Genomic DNA, 20,005 nt, shown 5'->3' with positions numbered 1-20,005 from the left:
TGTTTAGCTTGCTTGATAACATCCCAACATGGTCAGATTGAGGACACATTTCTAGCTTTGGTGTTGTATTCTCAGCCCCCTAACTGGCAGGGCAGGTACTACAATTTGTAACCAATGGCTCAGTAAAGTTGTCCTTATGCATCAACAAAAGTCCCATAACCAAAACACCTCCCCTTTATTAACACTTTTTTTTCTTCTCACCCCAAAGTATTTTTTTTTCTGTGAATTCCCTGTCATCTGTGTCCATGACTTCCCAAAAAGCAGACTTATTTTGATTTGTTAGATCACAGGATAGGACACTTTAAAGTAAAAAAAAAAAAAAAATCAGCAACAAAAGACCCAGTGGCACGACTCAGTGGGAGGCTCTTAATTTGAGGAAAATTACAAAGTAATAAACCAAAAATTACAGCAACACTGGAACAAGCTTGGGGAAACTTAGAGTCACAGCAATGCTGGATAAATTAGATTCACAAAATAATAACGAAAAAAAAACAATATCTAACTGGTGTTCAAAAAACAAAAAGAGTAGAAACACTCTTAGATGAATTGAGACATGTGGAACGTAGACAGGGCTGGCACATGAGACAAAGATACTTATACATGAGGTAAAGGGCCACAGACCAAAACAATCACATGGTCACAATCACAATGGAGGGGAAACAGCACAAGAGCAGGAAGCATAGTCACCTCAAAAAAAGAGAAACAAAATAAAAGTGGACCTGACAAAAATAAAAAATGTGCTAGATAAAAGTAAATTGTGCAAACTTAACAAAACTTACAAGAAATGACAATAGACTGTATAAAATATGGACACAGTCTTTGCTACATAACCTGTATGTTCCTGATTCAGAGTGATGATCATCATCAGAGGCCATGTTGGGTGGCAGGCTTTGAGCCTCCTGACTAACAGCTGTAGTGCATCTGTCAGCCACATTAGCAGAGCTGCACCTTTGATTGGACTAACTCTTGGTCTTAATATCTTCTAAACTGTTAAGTTAGAAAATAAAATCCCTCCCAAAACCCAAAGAGTAGCTTGTCAGTGGAATAAGCAATTCAGAACCCTATTGGGGTTTTTTTTTGGCTTGGTGTGTGTGGTTTCTGTTTTTTCTGCAGTCAACCTCAAGTGGATACTCAGCAAACTGCAGTTTTTAGCTCTTCCACATAGGCTTCATTTTTCGAAACTGGATGTGGTTTCCTCTTTGCATGCTACAGTTTCAACCTTTTTGTGAGTGGAGGAACAAACTGTTCTCAAACAATGGCTTGACACAGTGACTTCTACTGCAGAGAGATGACTTGTTTTGTGAGTATGTACAGCAACTTAAACTACTGTTTTCAAAAACGTGTTTTCTGGTGGAGAACATGCATGTCCTGGATGTAAACTTGTAACAGAACTTAAAACAACCAGCTTTCTGCATCCCTCACCATACATTGTTCCATTTCATCCTCATGGTTTTAATGTGTTAAGTGGGCAGATTTGTTTATCCAGTGAAAGAATAAATCACTGAATATCTATGTTCAGGCACTATTTGCAAAATATAAGCCTGAACCGTTTCATTTTCTTGCTTTTTAGAGAATCTGGAAGGAGAAGTTTTTCACTGCGGTAACAGCCAACACTGAGAAGAACTTCATACTGAATAAAAAATGATTTTCTGATGCTGTTTCAATAAGCCCAGCACACTAGTTTTTATACTTGAAGATTCCCTGTGTTCTGCCTCCTCCCTTTTTTGTTATAAAGAACAAGACAATCCCTTGAAATCCTTGTGAGCAGAGAGTTCCAGGTTGTGAATGAAAAAGTGCCAGAGACAAAAACCCCTGCTTCTGTCACCATGCTCATACTGGCATGGAGACACCAGAGAGAAAGAACAAAGCCAGCATCCCCTCCTTACACACACATAATTTAGCCTGGCGTGTTATGAATCTATTACAAATCCTTTTATAGCATGCTCTAGAAGAATAGCCTTACGTGATAATGCGCTGAAAGGCTATCGCGCTGCAGCAGATGCCCAGCTTCAGTGTGGTGGTGCGTCCCTCGACGAGGCTTCCACCAGCTGGGTTCATTGACATCAACAGTCTGGGGACAGCCGTGGAATCAGAGCTGTTTAGCGGCTGCTTTGCCGGTTTCCCTGTGGCCCTGCTTTAAGGGCAACCAGGGGCCTTTCATCTGCAAGGTTGAGACAAAACACAGGCAATTCGACAGTGCATTCAGGGAAGGGCAAATAAATGTGACTGTAAACATGAACAAAGGGGGATGCAATCAAAGACCTGCTGGGCCAGAGAACTGCATTTGAAAGTGCATGTGATTGCCACAAGCTAAACGTGTGCACAGATGTTTTCCCAGAAAATTGTCTGTGACCCCAACAGAGAAAATAAGTGCTTTTATGGTGGGGAAGATCTGAACAGGTGTTTTATTTTTGTACTGTTTGACTTCAGCCTTTTCTCACTTACTTTTTGTACCCATATAAAAGGAAGCATTGCAATTCATATACAGCCCACGTAATTGTGGGCAATTTGCACACATCAGTGGCAATATTAGATGCTTGGAAAAACTACTTTGTCTGACCAGCATGTGGGATGTTAAGTGATGAAGTAAAAAGACAGAATTCAGTCAGGAACACTTTTGTCATACATTGAACCATTCATTGCCAAATGGATACAGTTAGAATTGGCATTGCAGCTCTGCTTTTCAGAGTACTCCCTGGGTTAGCCGAGCAGCCTGCTTAAGTTTTCCAGGGAGTGCATTGCAAACCCCAATACGTACATACAGATTAGATGGATGCATATATCATTAGGATACATACAGAGTCTTAATAGGGGGAGGCTGGGGTGGAGGAGAAATTATTAAGACAGCAGCAGCTAGGTAGCAAAAAGGTAGCAGGGATAAGACAGAGTTATGACGTGATTTAAATTCACCGCCTTGTCATTAGACACACACTGTGATTGGTTGAGGGGTTAGAGATTGAACATCAGCCTGTAAGCTGATCACAGTTGGGCATATGACTTCCGTGTCCTGCGTGAACTTACGCTAACTCCATATTTTGAAGCCTTGGACTGATGGATGGATGTACTCTACTTTGAATTTTTGATCTGTTGTTGGGAAATAAAAGGCCTTACATTAGATGTAAAAATAAATAAATAAATAAAATCTTGAGACATATGAATTATTTTCTGTGCAATTGGCCTTTTTTGGCCTTTAGTTGGTTTTTGACAGCAGTTTATGAAAATATGTCAGAGATACTGTAAAAAGCACTTGAAAAATGTGCAGCATTTAGACTTTGAATAATCATTTGGCTTGTCCTCTAACCCCTGGATACTGTACAAGTTGAATTTAACCCCAAGTTTGAAAGCATCAAAAACATACCATAAACGCTCTTCTTTGTTATTCTTTCATCCTTAAATTTGATGACTTGGCCAACTTACACAAAGATTGAAATTTATTTATTTTTTTTACACTGAGGCTTTTTGGGTTGAATTTGACACGTGTCTTTGGTGATAGAGTTTAGCCCTTTTAGTTTGGGTGAAATCAAGGAAAATGGAGAAGCTTAGAGTTGTTCATTGCTTTGGACAAAAGCATCTGATAAATGAAACTCTAGAACTGTAGAATCTTGAAATTGAAACTGTGCAGGCCAAGTTTATGTATTTTTGTTGGGACAGGAATGACAGTTTTCGAGGAGGACCTCAAGACTGTTATAAGAACTGTCTGTGCCCCCACATTTGCTCAGGTTCCAGCAGATACAGATCAATCATCAATCAATCAATCTTTATTTATATAGCGCCAAATCATAACAAATGTTATTTCAAGACACTTTACAAAAACATTTACAGGTCTAGACCCGTAAATGTTAATAAAATTTTATTAGCAGAAACCCAACATCAAGACAAGATAAGGAGTCTTATCTTATCTTAATCCACCATGAGTACAGGACTTTGCAGCATTTAGAAAGTTACAATGGCAAGGAAAAACTTCCCTTTAACGGGCAGAAACCTCGGACAGAACCAGACTCATGTTAGACAGACATCTGTCTCGACTGTGTTGGGGTTAGAGAGAGACAGATAGAGGAGAGAGAGTGGGAGAGAGAATGGGGGGGGGGGATACACACACACGCACACAGACACACACACAGACACAGACACACACACACACACACACAGAAAGGGAGAGAGAGAGAAACAGACGCAGTCTGAAGTTTGGCGCTGTGGCGACAGTTAAGGTGAAACCAGCAGGCCAGATCCAAATCCAGATGCTGGCCTTTAAAAGGGGTATGGAAATCTGGAAACATTATCAAGAGGTCAGAGGGCCCTTGACACAGAAACAGGCACCTGTAACATAATAAAACTAACTTATTTGGATCAGGCTCATAATATAATAAAGATCCCTGACCAGTGACGGACAGGACAACAAGACAGTGCACCCGACCCTTAGTGTTTTGGAGGAGGATGAGTCGGAGCAGGTTTACCTATGATGTTGCACTTGATGTTAGTCCTGTTGACACACATTAAGGCCAGTGGAGATCGTGCTTCTGGAGCCTGAAACAAACCCCTGGAGCTCGCTACCTTTGTCTTAACGTACTGCTCTCTCTTGAGTTTTTCAAGAGACAGCCACAAACACATGTGTTTGGACAGGTTTATGGTAGATCATATTCACTCAGCCCACTTTGCTAATTGATTTGTTTTATTGTGCAGACTGTTGTTTGTTGGTCTCAAAGGAGCTTTATTACATTGCACAGTTTTTTCCCCTCTTATCTTACTTAAACATTTCTTTCTTTCTTTCTTTCTTTCTTTCTTTCTTTCTTTCTTTCTTTCTTTCTTTCTTTCTTTCTTTCTTTCTTTCTTTCTTTCTTTCCTTCTTTCTTTCTTTCTTTCTTTCTTTCTTTCTTTCTTTCTTTCTTTCTTTCTTTCTGTATGCTGTTTTTTTTCTTCTTTATATTAGAACACTTAGAACACTTTGTGATTTCTGTCCATAGCCTGCAGTTGGATTACAGTGATTTGTGAAAGAAGATATTTAAAAATTGTGTGATGGCCATTTTCAAAGTGCCCTTTACCAACGTAGTGAAGTGTGTGAAATGAATAAACAGAAAGCTTAAAGAAGCTTATAGTGCCAAAATAACAAATTGCTCACTGTTTCTACTCGAAAGAAACAAAATGTATTGCACAGTTTGCTTTTAGTTCCGAGCTTGTAGTTTCTTGTGGTTATGCTATTTTGTGCAAAAAAAAAAAAGAATAAAAAAGTTTTCACATAATTGTAAATACATCTGAGGCGGCTATATTGAACAACCATACATTTAACCATACATTCAAAAAAATGATTTATTGACATGCTTTATATTGCTGCATGAATACAACTGAACACAGGGTCAAGCAGCCACAGCTCTGTTCAGGGACACTGCAGTTAGTTCATAGAATATAACATATTTAAGAGGCCTTCAAGAATAAAATCCCATAGAACTGAAGCATACATTGCTTCTGTGTAGGTTGGCGTTGCTCAGCTACTTGACATCTGTGTGAAATGGAATTGGTGGTGTATCAGCTATAACAGCTCATCAACATCAAGAGCCTTCAGCATCTCAGTGGATCTCAGTATCTCTTGCTCCATGCCACTTCAGAGCTTTTTAACTTCCACTGTGACCTCTGCCAGAGAAATAGGGAACCAATTCCCCAGCGTCCTCCGTCTTGATAGGCTGTCTGCTCCACTCGCAACTTTTTCAAAATGGTCCAGTTCCTCAAACTCTCGCCTGAAAGTTGTTTATGTGAAAAAAAAGAGGTTCAGTCATCAGAGGAATCATTATAAATCATAGAATGAGGAAACGGTGAGTTTACATCCATGCAGCAGTCAGTTTTCTTTCTTATCGGTGTTCCTTAGATCTGGCTGACATATACATGGTGTTTCATTTTTCATTTCATGGCAGATTTAACACTCTGTGGCCTTCGTGGTAAATAAAAAACTCCTACAGAACTCAGCTGCTCAAGTAGATGATTTAAACACATAATGGGTTTTTCATGGAGGGTGACATTTGAGAGATATTTGTCACTCAAAGAGCACAATAAATCTTTCATGATGGACCTGGAACAAATGAAACGTGCTTTAAAAGATAAGGAAAGGACACTGAAGACTTAGCATCTGTTAATAAAAGATGGAAACACATGATGAAACGGATAACGTAAAACCGGAGAGGCTTGAGAAGAAAATGACACTTTAAAAAAAAAAAAAAAGAAAATGAGAGGATTCTTTTGTACATTCATTTAACATCTGCCAGTCTTTAATCTTTCCAAGATGTTTTCAAGTATTAGTCATAAGGACTCTCCATTCATTCTTCAGAGATCAATACACAGTGATTCATCAAACAGCTTTTAAAAAGCCAGGTTATGAAAGAAATACTTCAGTTTGACCAGAAATAAATAAAAAAAATCATTGGAGGTTTGGAGTGTTTTATTTTTCTTACAAATGTGCAGTTTTGAAATGATACTTGCGCAGAAAAGTTTACTTTTCTTTGTTTTGATCATTTTCCATGAAACAACAGTAAGAGTTGAGCAAAGTAAGGACTGATTTTCTGCTGTTCAGAAGAAAATTGTGGTTTTCAGAAATCCTGAAGAAAGCTGAGCACAAATTCTGTAGGTTGTCACGTGGAAGGCGATGATCACTAAAGGACACATGTTGACTGAGAATGGAAGTGCAACAAAAGAAGCTATAATAACGAAAGTAGACAGGACGCGTCAGATGGGTGTCGAAAATGAGGAACCAATAAAAACCACAAAAGGACCAATAGAAACTACACACTCAGCAGTTTCGTTCTTTAAGAAAAGGGCCAAGGACCGCCAGTGAATCTAAACCAAAGTCACTAAACAGAGAAAGGTAGCTTAACATTGGTAAATCCTGGTCAGTGGCGTGCACAGACTATTTTAAGGGCAGGGGCAAAATGAAAAACAAGGGGGACATACAGTGTGTTGTCACTGCTGGAGAGGGTGCTGAAGCCACATTTCCACCAAGCGGTCCCATATAGGTCAGTACAGTTTGGCACGAGTTGGATTGGTAAAGCCTGATCCTGTTCTCGTTTCCACAGTCAACCATGCCCCCTCTCGGTGGGTGGCGAGTAACCTGTATGCAGACAGCCGCATCAGTCGTGTAATAGTGTGACGCCATAGCAGCGACACAGTGTACCCTGCTAAAGATGAACAATGTGACACAGTAAAAAACAATGAAAAACATTCAGCAATTTGTCTTCTTTGTAAGTGGCATGTCTCTCTTGACACGCGTTTCCACCACGCAGACTGGTTTGGTTTGTCTCGGTACAGCGCACATTTTGTGGTGTTTCCACTGACTTATCCCAGGACAGATCCCCAAGCCGTGCAACTTTTTAGGACCCTTTCCTATGGGTGCCAGACTGAACCGATCCGCTGTCAGAGGGTGGGGCTACAACACTGCAGACCGTTGATTGGTCGAAAGAATCGTCACTTAGCGTGCGACAGCGGCTGCATTTTTCCTGGCGGCACACTGACTTCGCTACATGCAATCACAGACAGGACAAAACACTGCATATCTTCCATCGTTGCTCTTTGTTAACTGTGTCGTGTTTTTCTTCTTTGTTGGATTTAGTAGCGTGGTAAACTGTGTCGTGCTGCTGCGGTGTTCCGCTATTGTTTGACAGCTGCAGCTTTCGGCATCTGGCTTACAAGCCACCTACCACGAGAGGGCACAGTTTGCTGTGGAAACGCAAATGAGATCAAGCTTAACTGTACCAAACCGTGACAAACTGTTTGGTGGAGACACGGCTTTAATTACAAAGTGCAATCAAGCTGTGTTTCAGAGAAGGCTGTGTGCCGCAAGGAGAAATACAGCAGCTGTTGTCGCACCGTGAGTTACGATTCTTTCAACCAATAAACAGACTGCACTGTTGTAGCTACACCTTCTGGGTCGGTATGTCTGGCGCCCCAACTGAAGGGTACCAAAAAGTTGGTCATATGAGTCCGTAACTTGGGGACCTGTCCTAGGATTAGTCAGTGGAAACAGCACAAAATGTGTGCCATACTGAGACAAATCAAACTGAGCCATTTGGTGGAAAGGGGACTTAAGTTCCAGGTGTTGGGCAGGCACTTCACCAAGCATTTTAGATCCCAAGAGAGTACTTGGGTAAGTCTGTGCTCTATCACTCTCCTGTTTAGCTTTCTTGCTCTTCTGTCCATTTTTACCCAAAATGAAGCTCCTGTATCCACTATTAACTAACCCTTTTATATGTATTTCACTGCATATGAATATTTGTTTATTTATCGTGTTTATGCTGAGGGGGAGGGGGCTTGGAAGTATTTTAATCAAAGAGAGACCCACTGGGAAAGTCTTGCAAACACCTTGTTAAGGAGAGACAAATTTCACAACACTTAAAATCTGCTTGAATTAAAGACCTCCTCTGTCAACATTGCAGCTCCATGTGAAGGTGGGGTTGGTGTCCTTTTTGGCGCCCCCTGTGGGCAAAGGTGCACATTTGTCCCTTTCCTGGCCATGTCCTTTAAATGTGTGAGAAGTTTCCTGATTTAAAAAAAAAGGAAAATCCATCCTTCATTCAGAGTCAAACATAACAAAAGGAGCTACTTTATATTTATAGATAAAGATACTGCAGATCACTTATGAAAGAATTTTTATTGTGTAAGTTTTTAGATAATAGCTCTGGCCCATTTTCCTTCCTCACACTGCAGCTGAAAACAGTCGAAGGCCTCATTGTCTTCATCTGTTAATGAAATATGACTTTTTGTTCCTGCATTCTTCCCATCCTGACTTATCTTATAGTTCTTCTTTTGACTTGATATTTTCACCCTGCTTCCTTCAGACTGTGTGAGCACATCACACAATCAGATTCATCATTGGCCCACCCACTCCTCTATAACTAAGTGGGTTGCAGAAGCCCTGGAGAGAGGGCTTTGCAGGATCACAGAGCCCGGGGCGCTATATTGCTGATGTGACAAGCTCATGTCGGAGTCAGAAGAGAAATTTTCTTCAATAAACCCTTCAGATGAGCGAGACTGTAGCTTTCTACACAGCAGAATCACACAGGTAGGATTACATGTGAGAGCTGAAACAGTAGTCCACTCATGAAGAGGAAAAAGTGACAGATTCATGCAAAGCAATCAAACATTTGAATGCTATTCAAATTCTGTTGATGGGATCTGTGTGAACTCACAGGCTGGGTGAAAAGACCTGATTTACTGTGTGTGTGTGAGTGTGTGTGTGTGTGTGTGTGTTTGTGTGTTCAGCAGAGGGAGGAGAGGAGGGGGTGTGCCAGAGTGTGATGTGGCAGGCAAGAGACTGAGGATGATGATGATATGTGTGTGTGTGGGGAGGGGGGGCAAACAGAGAGAGAGGGAGAGGGAGGGAGAGGCAGGTGGAAAGGGGGAGGGGTCTGGGGTGGTCCAGACAGTCGCTCCTTGTGTACCTCACACACTCTCAGCCTCTGCTGCGCATCATTTAAGAGGAGTCCGGCTGTCGCTTTCCCCGGTCAGTCTCACCGTCCGTGCTGCTTCACACCACACGACCGCTCGCTTTTACGCTTCTCCAACACTTTTTCTGTTATTTCGTCCCTGCTCCCGAAGCCAGCCGCTGAACTTAGACCTCCTCACCACCTTTATATGGAACATACGGATCTGCAAGGCGCATTTGGTCTCTCCTACCCGAGGGAAAGCGCACGGAGGAAAACGGTTGAGGGCTAAATGAAGGCAGCCGAGATTCATGGACGCACCGCTCATCATGAGGATACTACAACTGCCAACAAGGTATAAACAAAAATAAAGTGAATTCATTCCGTGTGCGTTATCACATCAGAGGATTTGTGCAGGCTTTGTGTCAGGGATTATCTTTTTTGGAGCACTTGCGGCTGGGTGGGATGCTTTCATTTGTGCTATGTTGTCTTATCGCAGCATTGGTGAGGATGTCTGCACCGCGGAGATCCTCAGAACCTGCTCCGCTGCAGTATAGTGCGATTTCTCATTCCACATGTAATTCTATTAGCGAAAAGCACGCAGAATGAGTCGTCTGAGTTGCGTGTTTGTACAGAGAAGTAGGAATTTTGTACCGTCAGGGTATGCATCAACATAGTCAGCGTCTTCACACAAATAGTAGACTGTTGTCTCTCCATGCAGTGCAGAGAGGGGATAGATATTTATCAGCTCTTATGAAACAGTCCCTGAGTGATATTTTCAAAGTAGCCTTCCTCCACACTCTGCTTCTGAGTCAGAAAAGACACTCTGATGCATCATTTCTCTTCTTGGGTCTTAAAAGTCTCATGCAAAGCCTTTAAAGTCATGATGGTGAGCCTTTTACTTACAAAGCTCTTAGCATCTAGGCCAACGTGTACAAAAGATCATCAAATTTATAAAAAAAAAATCTGAATTCAAACCCTGCTTGGGAAGATTTTCTCATCCTGTGTATCTCTTTAACTTGCAGCATCATTTCCCCTTGGTATGACATTGTCAGTTTTGCTCTTAACACCTCTGTTTACATTTCTGGGCTGGTTAAGAGTTTCTCACCCTCCCTGATGAACAAGTGGAACACAGCACAATGCTCAGACTCTCCTATCAGGCCGAACAGGGCTCTTGAATTAGATGCAGACAAGTTGGATTACAGGGAGGCAGTATGGATGTATAGGGTGTGCTGCAGTGCATTGTAGTGCACTTGATGAGGTGTTCCATTTCCATAATAATAATGATGTTTATAAAGTAAGTTTTGGTGCATTTTTAACCCATAACGCACAATTTAGGCAAATAATTTTGATGTACTTGTTCAGAAACTGAGCAAAATTAAACAAATACGTAAATAATGGTGCTGCCATATTGAGGTACTGTACACAGGCTGTTTTACTTTAAACCCACAGAGGGCTGCTGTGCATGTTTTTGGCAGTCAGTGTTCGCTGATTGGATGTGGACCAAAACTTATGGGCTCAGTGCTCCTTCCTTTTTATCTATTTGGATTTGCAGAAATGAGGCTGTAGCAGCAGAAGGAGACACAAGAGACTAATGGAATGATTAAGTCCCAGGATTCAGCGCTCATAGCAGTCTTTATTTAAGACTTGTTTAGTTCATTGCTATAAATACCAAAGTGAACAAATTTGGCTGTGTTCATCAATAATATTGTGCTCAGAGCTCATATTTGAAACATTGATGACTCACTCTCATCTCAAAATAAATCACAAGTCAAGTTACAGACGACTTCATTTGAATATTTAAATTGGTTTTCTTCCTGTTTACATCCTGTGTTGCATTTTGCTTTCTGCCCTGAAGTGTGTTGTTCCTTTAGAAACAAACGGTAAAGATTCAGAGCCGTCAGAGTCCTGTAGGAATGAGTCCTGTAGTAATGAAATCGTAATGAACAGATAAAAAAAGTTATTTCTGAAAATGAGACAAAGCGTTTGTTTGTTCACAGGGAGGACCTGGCATGGACCGCCGTGTCTAAATGAAGTGGTTCAGCCATGCAATGTTCCTGGAAGGCAGTGATTCTGCTGGCTTTGGCCTCCATTGCCATCCAGTACACGGCCATCCGGACTCTCACCTCCAAGCCTTTCCAGCTGTGCCCGCTGCCCAGCCCCCAGAACTGTGGACTCGGGGGCCAGGAAACAGACCCTCCCTTTGAGCGAGGTGCAGCAGGTGGTGGCGGCTGCGACGACTACCCTTACTTTTCCATCAATGCCACACGCAAAACGCACATCCTGGTCCTGGCCACCACTCGCAGCGGCTCCTCATTTGTCGGCCAGCTGCTCAACCAGCACCAGGAGGTGTTCTACCTGTTTGAGCCTCTTTATCATGTTCAAACCACACTGATTCCACGTTTGTCACACAGTCGCAACGCTGCAGACCGGCGTGTGATGCTTGGCGCCAGTAGAGACCTTCTGCGCAGCTTGTACGGTTGTGACCTCTACTTCCTGGAGAGCTACATCAAACCGACGCCCACAAACCACACCACAGATAAGCTGTTCCGCCGCGGTGCCAGCCGAGCATTGTGCCAGCAACCTGTATGTGATGCCTTTGGTCCTGCTGATGTGAATGTGGAGGAGGGGGACTGTGTTAAGAAATGTACGACCCTTAATATGACTTTGGCCACAGAGGCATGCCGAGACAAGAGACACGTTGCAATTAAAATCGTTCGGGTGCCTGAGATAGGGGATCTGCGAGCTTTGGTGGAAGACCCACGGCTGAACATCAAAGTGATTCAACTCGTCAGAGACCCGCGTGGTATCCTGTCATCCAGGATCGAGACATTCAGGGATACATATCGTCTGTGGCGCATTTGGAGGGCCACAGGGCGCAGACCTTATAATTTAGACTTGAGTCAGCTTACAGTTGTCTGTGAAGACTTTTTAAGTTCTGTTTCAACCGGTCTGAGCCATCCCTACTGGCTGAAAGGGAAATACATGCTGGTTCGATACGAGGATTTAGCCAGGAACCCGCTTCTAAAGACGAAGGAGATTTATGAATACCTGGGGATGACTATGGATAAAAATGTGGAGGACTGGATACATGCGAACACTCGAGGCAGCAACGAGCCCTCGGCAAAACACAAGTTTGGTACAGTGAGAGACTCTGCAGCGAATGCGGAGAGCTGGCGTTTGAAACTGTCCTATGATATGGTTGAATACACACAGACAGTGTGTCAGAAAGTACTCCACCAGCTGGGGTATAAGGCTGTGAGATCGGTGGAGGAACTGAAAAACATGTCTCTCTCACTGGTACAGGACAAAACTTTTGTACCTTTTTTGTAACAAAGATAGTTCTCTAATGACTATTTTTGATATATTTATAATTGTTGCCTTATAATTTCCTTAGTTTGTTGGTTTTGTTTCTGTAATTATGTTTCTTCAAATTTGCACTAAACTTAAGATATTTTGAATGCACCAGGGGACCTATGGATGATACCCTTATGTTGCAGAACAGCACACTTTAAAACACAAAGTAAGTTAGTTTACAACTGTCTGATTATTCTTTTGTTTCATGAATACAACAAGACAAAGTACTGTCTTCATTTATTTCCTGTATGCAAGCTACTGTTCCAACACCACCCAAACGTCCCCTTCTGCAACACAACACTGGGAGTCAGGAGAGGTTTCGGTAAAGCAGATTGTTTCTTTTTTTATTGCGTTTTAGACCTGTGATGGCAAAATTGGACTGTATGAGCCCTACTGTGCAATAAATAGTGAATGTCGCAGTCAACCTTTACCACTATGGCATTTCTATCCATGTGGGAAGAGAAGAATTACTTCTGACAGATGCTACGCTTGCAGAGGATAATTGCAGACAATTAATAGGCTCTCAAGTTTAAGGGACAGAATCCCACTGGATGTCACAAGTGTTTCATCAGAGTATTTACAGCCATCTGTGATAGACAAACATGCTCTAATGAGAGGTAATGCTGAAATCTTCATTACTCTGGCCTATTTAGAGAAAACGTCACATTTGTCAAGATGATTACACTATTAAACACACGGCTGTTGACATTTTGTATCTAATTCAGATAGACGCTGAAACCTTTTGGTGAATGTTGATGAATTGTCAGTTTTGTTAGTCACTGTTTTTTTTTAATTTGCAGAAACAGCTCACTCTAAACATTACAGTGAAATCTAAAAAACCTTTTTTTCATTCTGCCTTTGTCATCCACATATAACAGAGAATTGATTCATCTTTTTAAAGAAATAAGGGTATCTTTGTTTTCATCCTACTCCCTCAGGAGCAAAGTTATGAAACAGAAAAATATCCAGGAAACAGAAATAGTTAATGCATTCCCTCTCAAGTACTAAAACACAGCTCTTTTGACAGCTCACATTGGATTTATGTTTATATTTCACATGAAAGATTCATAACCGAGCAAGATATGCCTCTGTAGAGCAGGCGGCACTGCTGATTTTTCTGGGATGCGTGGAAAGCTTGTACCGCACAACACAACCATATTCATAAAGCAATCTGCATTAGGTGACATATAAATAGAGTATTACAGTAATGACTATCTGTAATCTGGAACAAATCCTCTGATAGAAGTAGTTGGCTCGATGCTAAAGGATAAAAACCATGACTGGAATACAGTCAGTGTGAGATTTTTGTCCTGTACCTTGTAATAGTTCCAATACATCGTACCATTACCAAAGCACCAAGCCAAAAGTCATTTTTTTCATGTGTTAAGAATTAATGACAGGCTATCATTTATTGCAATCAGCATCCCTGATAACAATAAAAAAAAATCATAGTCTTAATATTACATTTTACTCATGATGGCGTGTGATATTAACAGGCTAGAGAGTTAGAGAATTTCCTGCTGTTACAGTTACTGTAAATTTGTAGCCCCTGACCGGCACACGCAGCATTTTTCTGGTAAACATCCCCACAGTTGGTTTTTGATTTGACGGCATGTTTACCAGATTATACAGTGGTTAGTCTGGCAACAGTTAGTGATCATTTCACGCTGTGCTCTGTTTGTAGCAGCTTAAACTGGATGTCGGTTTGCATTATGTGGAAAAGAAACTGTCAAGGAAAACACAGCTGCACGTATACAATGCAGAGTAAACAGCTTTCACAGCCCAGTGTTTTGCATTTAAAAATTGGCCCATATGCAGCAGACAAAAACAGCAGTTTCTCAACAAGAGCAGAAGCAGAATGTTTTTTTTTTCTTTTTGGAGCTGGAAAGGCAGGTTTCAAGGCCTGAACTAAAATAAAATAAGACAGAAAGTCTAATTTTGGTCTAAAGCTTTGCTGTTCTAACAAGAGTTTGATTCTGAAATGATAAAAAAATGAACTATTCTGACTTTGGATATGAATGAATTTCACTGAATGTCATCTTTGAAGATGAGTGTGCAGTCAAATAACACGAGGCAAAGCTATCTGTTGATTTCAATGTTATGCCCACTTGTTTACCCATAAGATATAAGGCCTGTGAATGGAGCATCACACACAGGCTCATCAGTATTGGTGACCGGATGTCCATTGTGATGCAGAGCACAAACCTTTGATCCTCCTCTGTGCTGAGGCTTGGAGGCAAACTCCCTCTCTCCCTCCGTCTCCCTGTGCCTATGCTTTCTCCATCATCCACCTCTTTCTTTCTTACTGAGATCTCAGGGGATTGTTACTTTGCTTCGGTGCTCACTCTCTGTTTTTCTCTTTACCTCTGAATCTCCTGGATGTGCTCAGCATACTTTGTAAATTTAAAATTTGCTAAATGCTGCAAAGTGGAGCTTGAGTACCAGCATAAGATAACTGAGCGATTTCATAAATGTACTGCCATTTTCAGAAATGCGCCAGTTTTCTCTTGGTGTGACAGTCCTTCGTGGTTTGGCATCACTTTTTGTCTGTTTTGAAAAAAAGAAAAGTCATGCTACAGCCAGCTACTTGTCAAAGTTTCAAAAAAGGTAGAAGTAGGCTGGTATATGGAGCCTTTTTTCTTCTGTTCTAGCAGAAATCAGAAACAAGCACCTCTAAATGTCTGTAGAAGTTGTCTGTTTATGCCTTTCTTCCTGAAGCTAAAGCTAATTAGCTTAGCTAGGCAGACATGTAATGCCTCCTGACACCTACAAAGCTTTACTTGTTTTCTTTTTTACACCAAATCTGAAGCTAAATGATATAACAGTGAGCTAAAAAAAAAAAAAAAACAAAAAAACAAAAAAAAAAAAAACAGGACATGTAACCAGCCTTTTTGTGGTAGATGGTAGAATCAAAAATTAAGCTGCTCTGAAATCAACATTTTTGACCATCTCTTTTCAGGTTTTTATTTTAAAACAAAGCTTAGATAACAACCAAGATAACAAGCAAGAAATATTGTGTCAAATTGTAAAAGATTTAAAGCATCACTTCTTTCAAAGGTCATCAAAATTTTGTCTTTGCCCCTTTAAGGTGGTATTTGAAGCTTAAAGCTAAAGCTAGCAGATTATTAGCTTAGCCAGAAAAGAAGACAGCTATTCCATCTCATTGTGTCTCTCACAATATATTTTCTATTTTTTCTTTCTTTTTTTTTTTTTCTACTATTTTGTGTTTTTTTGTGCGTGTTTCTATTAAACTAGGTCCCATTTCCCTTCTTTGTGCTTATCAGCTGAAGGTTTTAGCCCAGATAACTGGAATAAATCCTCATATGTTACCATTTTTAATCTGTTGAAAGCTCAAACTGGATTTAGGTTTTGCTGTGTCATGTAGCCATGTACTTACTATAAAAATGATCTGATAAATATTACTTTGTAAATAGTTCCTATTTTGAGACATAGCTAAAAATACATAATATCAAATCAAGCTTTAGTTCATTTAAGTGCTGGGCACTTGGTAATGGTGGCACACTTCCCTCTCATGTCTGACCCCAGCATACTGTTTGCAGCCTGCCTTCCATGTGTCTTTGTCTCGGTGTGTCTCTGGGCCCTGGCTGAGCCCCGCTGGTTGTTTATTGTGTCCCAGGGCTGAACATATGGCCCACAAGCCCCTGAAAGAAAGAAAGTACAGCAAATCCTCCTCTCCTCATGTCTCCCTCTCTCTTTTTTATGCCTATCCCCTTCATAATGTGACCTTAATAATCTGACCTGGAGTGACTGCAAGAGGGAGAAGAAAGATATTTGCTCCTCTGTGCTCACTGTTCACTGAGCTGAGCTGACAGAATATGTCCTTAAACTACTGAACAAAGGCTGCCGAGAGAAAAATATTCTTGAAGAGAGTGCAGGAAAAAAGTGTTTGTTCCAACAAAGAAAGTCTGTGATGAAATCTGCTGTTAGTTCTTCACATGTCTTGCCTTTGTACTTGTTTGTGCGCGTGTGAATCAGTGAGTATTTGTTAAAAATGTTCTGATGCCAGATTTTTCTTCCTGATACTGTTTCTTATAGAGTTCAGTATTTGCTATTTCTGAGTAGCCCATAATCACAAACAAACATTTCTTCCAGTAAGACATTTAAACATATAACTTCACTTTTAATCTGACATGTAGGGATGTTATTTCATTTTTCATTCCTCTATTTTGTTTGATTTTTTATTTTTTACTGTTTTCTTATTTGGGTATGTAGATGGAACTTAGCTGATCTAAACATGCTAAGGTAAGGTTAGCTTAGCTATTGAGCCGTCCCCATCCATTTAGGACCAGAGACACACTGAAACCAAACATAGACTGTTTTATTTGATACAATTCTTAAATGTTCTCAGTCTTAGTTTCAAAAATACAGCCTTAAAAACGTGATGCTAAACGCTGATGCTAACACTTTGCTAATCTATCTCCCTCCCCTCTCTTTCTCCCTTGGTGCTTCATGATAGCCAAACACTGACTCAAAATAACTTTTGATCCATTTAAATCAAAAAGGATGCCATTTGTAGAAGAAGAAGATGGAGATTTTAGTAGCTTGGTGCTATGAAAAGCATATGCCCTGATTCCTAAAATTGCATCTCAAGCTTAATCAGAGGCATTTCTAACATTTTATTGTCATAGAAACAAGGGGAATTTTTGCAACCGTTTCTGATCCACTCCTTAGTAACACATACAATAGTTTTTTTGGCAAATGTAACTCAAATGAACAAATTGTGTGAAGCATGGCACTGACATGTCATTGTCACCGCAGCTGAAATGAACAGTGAAAGTGGAAGCATTCTCATGCCCTGAAAAGCACGTCTTGCCCCTTGACACGTCACCTTTCTGTGGATGATTTGCGATGGCGTTTTGACTCCACATTCGAGAAGCCTGGATGATTCAATCAGGTGACTCAGCTCAGGTGCTTTCCAGCGCAGGCTTAAATGGGAGCTGAGCAGCGCAATCAAAGCTATTCATGTGCAAATCATGAGATCGTTTTGTCCCCCTTTTCTTCACAGGTTGTCCACCTTGTTATTTGATTGCTGGTGAAATGGCAAGTAGGAGGCGGTGGGGGGTGTATGGGGGTGTGTGGGGTGGTAGCTGAATTTGCTAGAAGCGATATGAGCACCTTAATTGAAGCTGTCAGCAGGTCAGTATCAGAGAGCCATAGCAGCCAGGTCATTAGGTAGTTAGAGATCCAGAGCACCATGATAGGCTTAATGTGAGGAGCAGCTTTGAAATGAAATTTTTAAATATGCTCTGTAATTTAGAAACTGCAACATTCATCCCTCTGGGTAATGAAAGTGTGTAGTTGGATTGAATTCAAATCCAAACTTTCACATTGAAACGCTTTCCTATCCAGACACGAGGGATTAGTTTTCATGTTGCATATAAACAACTGGCACGTCTGAAAACCTTCATCTTTCAAACATCATATACAATATCTTAAACCATTTAAACGTACAGCTCGTATGATTATTCTGAAATGAAAGGGTGGAGAACTGGAAATGACAGCATGTCCCTTAAATGCTCCCAGCTACAGCTGCAACTGGCAGGCATAGGTTACTCAGTCTCTGTCTCGCTTGCTCACACTCACACATTCACACGCACACACATCCACACTGAGGAGCCATTGATGGTAAATTCCCCTGTGGAAGTGTGGGTGTAGGTGTGAGAGAGGCTGTGTGTGTGGGAGTGTGTATAGTGTGGGTTGAGCTGGTCGGTGCAGCTTACGTCACTGTGGTCAGCTGCGGCTCTCTCGCTTTGCTGCCGTTGCTTAAATTCTCCCTTCGGCTGGCCTGAAAAGCCCAAATGAGATTAGCAAACAAGTGCGAGCAGTCATGAGCTAAAAATGAAGCTCAGAGAGGTCTGGGAATCGAGGAGCGACGTGGAAATATTTGACACTGTGTGACATTTTTGACTTGCAGATAAGACTTGCAAATATGTGCTCTGGATTCCTTGTGCAATATTAAGACGCACAACATGACAGAGATCATTTTGGGCCGTGTGCTGGGTGTATATATGTCTGGCCAGCGGCATAAATCCTGATCAAACTCCAGACTACCAAACATGCATTTATTTTCCCAGACATCTAGGCTATAAATCAGCGCTCTTGGAGTGCAGTGATGGAGTGGTAAAAGATGTCTGTGCTGTAGGTCTGAAAATATTATTTGATGCAAATGCTTTGTTATGTAAGACTTTGTCGTCCATTTAATCTATTTTTGATCCGACTGTATGTTTTTTTCCCCTCTACATGAGAGGAAGAAGAAAGAGTACTCTCATAAATCCTATCTGAGACACCCTCTCAATGTGGAGATTTATCTGTACACTGGTGTAGTCTGGCATGTATATTTTAGCCTTGTTTCTACATCAAAGCTGATGCCAGGCAGGCATGTCAAGTTTGCTCTAAAAAAGAACGTTCCCCTGACATGTCTGCAATTTCATATTGCAACATATGTTCTCCTCTACTGTGTCAGTTCTGGAGAACAAGCTGGCACAAGAAGTGTCCCTTCTGTGTTTGATTTGCATTCAATATCCACCATAGATAGGAGCCTTGTTTATTCAGACTGATATTTTATTCAGTGTTTCGGCACTCCCTCTGAGGCCTTGAGGCTTTTCCAAATTACAGCACTTACCATAAAACAAATTCAGACTTCAAAGATTTTTATAATCTTCATCTGCAAGCAATGCATGGATGCCAAGTCTGTACTGTATCATCTGCTGACAGGTTACACGAGTTTAAAAGCTACTTCATTTGATTGGGGTCAACCCAATGTTCCCACAAGCCCAATGTTCCCACATTTCCAAGACTATTTTTTTCCCCCACCGACGATCAGGCCCTTATGTTCCCACAGCCCAGAAATCATCACGCTCTCAATCATTAGCAGAAAAATATATCAAACAGGCTGATGAAAAGGGCAGAGCTTAGAGATACCGAACCCTTGTTTGCATTCCCTTAAATCAGACAAAACCAGATCTTGCTCCCCAGAGCCTGAGTCTTTCAAATCTCAGGACCAGAGTGTCATCCATCGTCACCAACTTAAGCATTTCAGCATCATCACTCCCCATTCAGCCTCTTTACTCTTGATAAGAACTTCTTGCTTGTGAATTTCACTTGTACAGCAGATATCTCATTCAACACATGTACCACTCAAGGCCTCTGCCAAGTGAAATGGTGTAAAAAGATGAATATTTCTGGATGGATAACAACCATTTTGAAGTAAATGTTATTATATTTTCTTC

General features: G+C 41.1%; 1 protein-coding gene across 1 annotated transcript; it reads left to right on the top strand.

The window, feature by feature from the left end:
* The first annotated feature begins 9,387 nt into the window (after positions 1-9,387).
* Positions 9,388-15,573, top strand: LOC141787368 (carbohydrate sulfotransferase 1-like). Its single transcript, XM_074665657.1, has 2 exons — positions 9,388-9,753; positions 11,399-15,573. Exon 2 carries the CDS (start codon positions 11,445-11,447, stop codon positions 12,729-12,731), a length of 1,287 nt encoding a protein of 428 aa, XP_074521758.1. The 5' UTR covers positions 9,388-9,753; positions 11,399-11,444; the 3' UTR covers positions 12,732-15,573.
* Positions 15,574-20,005: the final 4,432 nt, after the last annotated feature.

This window comes from Halichoeres trimaculatus, unplaced genomic scaffold (assembly GCF_033239565.1).
Source record: "Halichoeres trimaculatus isolate MK-OKI-2021-1 unplaced genomic scaffold, fHalTri1.1 fHalTri1_scaffold_3, whole genome shotgun sequence".
Taxonomy (NCBI): Eukaryota; Metazoa; Chordata; class Actinopteri; order Labriformes; family Labridae; genus Halichoeres; species Halichoeres trimaculatus.
This window is presented reverse-complemented; position numbering and strand designations above follow the sequence as displayed.